The sequence below is a fragment of the Indicator indicator genome, chromosome 6 (genome assembly GCF_027791375.1).
Source record: "Indicator indicator isolate 239-I01 chromosome 6, UM_Iind_1.1, whole genome shotgun sequence".
Taxonomy (NCBI): domain Eukaryota; kingdom Metazoa; phylum Chordata; class Aves; order Piciformes; family Indicatoridae; genus Indicator; species Indicator indicator.
Window position 1 is genome coordinate 30,546,611 of NC_072015.1, and position 6,261 is coordinate 30,552,871.

At 42.0% G+C, this 6,261-nt stretch overlaps 1 protein-coding gene across 1 annotated transcript; it reads right to left on the reverse strand.

Moving 5' to 3' along the window:
* Nucleotides 1-4,689: 4,689 nt before the first annotated feature.
* Nucleotides 4,690-5,738, reverse strand: LRRC30 (leucine rich repeat containing 30). Its single transcript, XM_054381936.1, is given in 2 exon segments — nucleotides 4,690-5,640; nucleotides 5,643-5,738. Coding segments are annotated over 2 exon segments (1,047 nt in total).
* Between the last annotated feature and the right edge of the window lie 523 nt (nucleotides 5,739-6,261).

Here is a 6,261-nt window from a genome sequence, read left to right on the forward strand (position 1 = left end):
TCACTGAGCAGAGACTGAGCTGAGAAGTCACATTCATGACCAGAATTGGTTCTGGTCTATTCCAGACCAGGACAGTTACACTCAGTGCAAACTATATTCTATTCTTTGGGGTAGTTACTGCTTTCTGAGGCTCATTCACAATTTCTCACTTATTCCATTAGTTGTTTTTCTTTGTTCTTCTTTCTTCATTATTTCTTTTTGTTGTTGTTGTTCTTGTTGTTGTTCCCCGTGTAGTTGATGAAGACAGGCTTCGCTAATGATTAACTTGTATTGGAGGGCAGATTGAGGAAAGGAGGGTTGAAGTGGCATCAGTCAACTTTAATTAGAAATGTCGAAAGCCATTAAGAAGAAACAAAGAGATGAAACAACAACAACAAAAAAAGGAAATAGAGTGGATAGCAGTAGAAAAGAGAGAACACAATAAAAGAAGGAAAGAGGACAAATGAGAAAGGCAACAATTAATGGGAAAATGCAGACAGCTCGTATAGAAGAAACACTGTATCTGCTCTCCTGGCTCCTTGCTAAAGGGCAAAATTATAGTGTTAGCATCTAAAGTGGCAATTTTTTCCATCTAGGCCTTCTTATACTTATTATTTATCTGATATTTTTTAAATATATTGTTTCTAGTATGAGCTGCAGCAAGACACATTTCGAGGGTTTCTGCTGTGTGTTTGTTGTTGGGTACAGACACCAGCCTGAGTCTTGCTTGGAACGGTCAAACATTGTTTTGTGGAGTACAGGAGAGAGGGAGGACATTGCAGAAATCCCAGTTTGGTGACTCATTTCACTGGCAACATTGTGAAAAGAAAAGTGATGTTCATGTCTGTCCAAACTGAGACTATACTAAATTGATGCAAATGTGAAAATGACTTACTGAGAAGAGCAAAAACTCAATCCCAGGAAGCTCCATCTGTATAGGAACAGAAACTCCTTTGCTCTGAGGATGTCAGAGCAGGCTGCCCAGAGAAGTTGTGGAATTTCCTTTTCTGGAGAGATTCCAAACCCATCTGGACATTGTAATCCTGGGCAACCTGCTGTGGATGAGACTGCTTTAGCAGGGGTGTTGGACTTGATGATGTACAGAGGTTTCTTCCAAGCCCCACCTTGCTGGGATTCTGTATGATTCTGTTCAGATCACCAAATTCACCACCAGTATATTTGATGATAGTTGGAGGAAAAATTGCATGTTACTGTAAATTACATTTATTCCAACCACTTGACTGCTGACTATGTTCTTTCCACTTTGTTCTTGTGCTTTTGCCTTTGGTTCATCCACGTCAAGAATATTTCTACACTGTTTCAGAGTTTTTCTGAGTGAGAGCCACAGAAAAGCCACCCTGCCAAGAGAGCAGCCACAGGTGGATCCCACTTTTTCCATTCCTTTGAAGAATACCACCACCAATAACAACAAAAACAGCAGATGCTGTGACTCTTAGGATGTTAAAGCTTCAGTGAGTACAAGTGCCACATTCCTCATGTAGTCCTCTTAATGGTTTTAAGTCAAAAATCAGATCATTTAATATATAGTCATCATATATGATGAGAGATGACCACAATCCCTGCAGCTTTCCTACTCCTTCCTTTCCTGTCATCTCTTCAGCTAATATCAGATGACAGTGTTGAGATCCTCCAATTCTTTGCTAATGCCCTGGTCAAACCTAGGGCAAATGTGTGGCATCATGTTTTCTGTCTCCCTCCCACACCTCTTGCTTGCTTTCCCTTGCTTGTTCCCTCTCAGATGCAAATATATATGTCTCTCATAGAACCACAGACTCATGGAATCATCAGGATTGGAAAGACCTCAAAGATCTTCAAGTCCAACCAGCAACCCAACACACTGTGCCCAACAGAACCATAGAATCACTAAAATTAGCAAGTCCAACCATCAACCCCACCATGCCCACTAAACCATTTCTCTCTCATGCATATTTCTATGTGTTAACAGTGATATACAGCCTTTTCTTTTCAGAAGAGGAATGCACAATGCTACCTTTCATTGAGTGAGACCCTTTGCTGTCTCTCTGAGACAGCTATTAATGGTCTGGACTGAAGGATGAGAGAAAGACCAAAGGAGTTCAGTAGAAATTATCTTCTTAATGATGAAATCTGAATTATATATTAGAACACCATTTATTCAATGAATTTTATTATTCTGCTTAGAAAGGGAAAGACTTCTCTGTGTCTTCTGTATGCTTACAAAGGTTTATTAGCCTGAGTAAAAGGTTATTATTATTCAATTGAATAATTGAATTTTAAATTATTGGTATTGCACTTCATCTCATAACTGCTTTCCCAGGCGCATTTAATTATGTTCAATTTGCCTTTTAATCCCTTGTCTGGAGACCATTCTCTCAACTCATGCTCCATTTCTCCCCCCTCCGTGGTGGGATCCTCACAGTCCAGTCTTGCATCTTCCACGTGAGTCACTGTGCATACCTCCTCCAGTCAGAACACATTGGAGGAGGCTATCCGGTGTCATTTAATCCTGGAGATATTGCCACGTGGAAAAATCTTTTTCAGGTGATTAATACCACAAGCATCTCATTTCCCTGCAAAGCACTGCTGATGCGAATGCCAGACTTGAAGGGATATATGGAATAGGCATTTAGGAAAGTTAATAATCTGTGCCTAATCCCCTCCAAGAGTTCTCTGTTGGTGTTTCTATAAATAATTGCAGCTTTATTTCTTGTGGCTAATTGAATCGCGTGTTCATTTATCAGATGTCTTGTTCATTACCAAACTTTGGACTTTGCTATAAATCTCATTGCAGGGCTGAAATAAACACATGTAAAGCTAAAATATCATCACATTTGAAGCACAGATGGAATCAAATAGTCACCAAATAACTGTGTTTTGATGTTTCTTTGGTTTGGAGGCTTGTTTGCTTAATGCTCAAGCAAACATGCCCTTCAGAAAAGGCTTACTAGAAGCATAAGATTTGTCCTAGACTTGGAAACTGTGATTCCTGGGTCTTAAACTGAAATCCTTGATTCAGAGAACAAATGAGACACAAAAAAACCCCAAAACCAATATAATAAAATATCAGGTAGAGGTGGAATATTCCATGAGCATCAATTCTCCATTGCTACATTCAATACTGCATGGCCAAAGGTTGCACACACTTATGAACTATCATTACCTGCTCATCATCAGGCTGGTCCTACCTGTGATGAAGAAATTATCCATCAAGCCATGTTTTGTCCATTGGAAGCAGGATCATCCTTCCATAATTTTCAGCAAATCATTGATTCCTGAGAGTTGACACAGGGTAGGAAGTAGCTTTGGATGCTCTTAATTAGCTCAAGAATTATGGGTTCATTCCTGTTTTAGCTGCCATTGCAAGCATTTATCTCAACCCAGTTGGTTCTATTTTACACTGGTGTGAGTAAACAAAACCCCAACAAGTTGTATAAATTAACATCTCCTTCATACTGCCTCTTTATTACCAGCTAAAAATTTGATGAAGGACATTCACAGAAGATCAGTATGAGATATCATATAGGACCCAACTGGCTGATGCTGAAAATCACAGAAATCATAGAATCATAGAATTGTTTCATTTGTAAAAGGCCTCATTGAGTCCAACCACCTGCTTAACACCACCATGGCCATTAAATCATGTCCCAAATTGCCGTGTCTACATATTTTTTGAACACCTCCAGGGACAGTGACTCCATCACTTCCCTGGGCAACCTGTTCCAATGCCTGACCACCCTTTCAGTAAATAAGAATTTGGTTTTTAAGCTCTTACTCAAACTGATGATTGGTTTGATGCTTCTTTTCCTGAAAGAAGTACTTCACCTTTAGGAGACCTGAGTAAAGCCTACAGCTGCAGGATGCAGGAAAGGGAACAGATGGCAGTAGTTCATCTACTGTTGAGCATCTTTATCTTACATCCTTTGTTTGAAGGAGTGAGGACTCACTTTTGTTTCTCTCCTTCTTATGGATGCTGCTCCCAGATGGTGTGGTGCAATGCTGCTGACATCCTTGGAGTCTCCGTAGGAAAGGCTGCTTGGCTCAGGAGGGATACTGGGGGGTTTAGGAAAGTTTGTGGTCTTCTTCCAAAGAATTGAGAAACCACTTCATCAATGGTGATCTTCCTTATAGAGGCCAGGATAAAGCTGTGGGGTAAAAAACCCAAACACTATTGAACTGGCCAGTAAAATGTCTGTGAGCTAATATAGCCCAGGATCTATTCACTACCCAAAGAAAATTAAACATTTTTCCTTGAGATTCACTTGGATCACAGTGTTTGTTTACACAGCAGCTTTTCTGTCTGTGAAGAAGTGAGCAGGATTCAAAGTGCAACTGCAACCACATACAGTAAATCCAATTGATATTAATATTCCTCCAACCCAGTAGCTAGCAAATCCGTGTTTCTCCACTTCTAGCAGTCTCCTTTAATTTGTTTCTGTCAAACAAAGAACAAATATTTTATCACAAGCTTCTTGTGGGATTTCTTTTAGGGCAGAAAAAACCCAAACACACCAACAATGGAAGTTAGAGAGATGGCTATTTTTGGAAAGCTTACTCTTCACACGCTGAATCAAGACCATCATACTTTACTTGCTCTCCTTCAGCCATGAGTAAAAGCATCCACAGCCTTCAAAATCCAAGCATTAGGAGGTGAAACGTACTCCAATGCAAACAAGTCTTGATGACAGGTTTAATCCCAAGCTCAGTGGAACCTCAGTGGTGCTCCTTTTTCTCCCTGAGGTAGTTGAAGAGGACATCCAGCCCTCCTTCTATGACCTCAGGCAGGGGCCGGGACAAGGGGTTGTGGGCAATGTGGAGACCTTTGTCCATTGGGTTCCAGGCGATGCGTGGCAGCCTGTGCAGCAGGTAGAGATCATCTGGGAGAGTCTGTATGGTGTTATAATCAGCATTTAGCAACTCCAGTGTGGTGAGGAAGCAGATAGACCGTGGCAGGGTGCGTAGGTTGTTATTCTCTATGATGAGGATCTGCAGATTGACCAGATACTGGATGCTCTCTGCAATGTTTTCAAGCCTGTTGGACCCTAGGTGTAAGAAGTCTAAGCTCCTCAGCATGTAGATGCTGAGGGGAATCTGCACAAAGCGGTTGTTACTGAGGTTGAGTTTCCTCAAATTTGTCAGGTCAGTGAAGCTCATAGGCAGTTGGGAGATGCAGTTGTGTGAGAGGCTCAAAACCTCCAGCTTCCTGCACAAGCTGAGCTCTGCTGGCACTTCTGTCAGACAGTTCATATTGACGAACAAGACCTTCAGGTTCCTCAGCAGCCCAATCTCTTTAGGCAGGCTCTTGAGGCAGTTGCCACCCAAGTTCAGCACTACCAGCCTGTCCAGTTTCCCCAGCGAGGGAGGAATCACCACCAGCTGGTTGTGGGAAAGGTTCAGTTCCTGCACCTCGGGCAGTCCCCACAAGAAGTCAGGCGTGCTGGTCATCCCTTTCATTATGAGGCTCAAGCTGACATAACGCAAGCCCCGTTTCAGCAGTGACTTAGGCTCTTTCCCTGCCAGAAGAGCATCTTCCCAGGCAGGCAACTTTGGACCTTTCCTCAGAAAACCCATGCTTCTCCGTCTCTCGTTCTTGGAGTTCTCAGTTCCCATAGCACCCTGGATCCCTCGTGGGAGATGAAATGAGGTTTTTCTTCCCTTGCAAGTCTTACATCAACACGTAAATGCCAACAGAGGATGTCTGACAGCTTGCAGGAGGCGGGAAAGTCAAAGCAAGGAGACAAGGAGGAGCCTGTGAAGTGCATCTCAGTCCATCGGTTCAGTTTCCATAGCTACTGAGGGAAAGTTTCACTTTTGGGGGCTAATGTTGGTCTTGGTGCACAGTCTGTAATGAAATACTTGCTCCTCACTCGTGAGCAAACCTGTTCGATTCAAACCGAATGCCACGAGGCAGCTGTCACTGTCATTTGACTTGGGGCTTTATTGGACAGCTATGTATCTTCACTGCAGAAAGGTCACAAGGATGCTGTATATAACTTCTCCATGTCAGCTTTCTTGGCTCTCTGGTACATACCATGGCTGCAGGACAATTAACAAGAGTCACTTCAAAAACAAACCAACCAAGCAAAGCTGAAGGAGAAAACAAGTGAAGAAACCACCTTCCCAGGTCAGAACTAAAGGACATTTTCCCAGTAATTTCTATTCTGGTGTTCCTCATTTCACTGAAACAGTTTCCAGTCCATCAAAAAATCTTGCACAGAGCAAAAATGTTGGTAAAAAAATTTCATAGAGTTATAGAATTGTTTTGGTTGAAAAAGACCTCTAAGA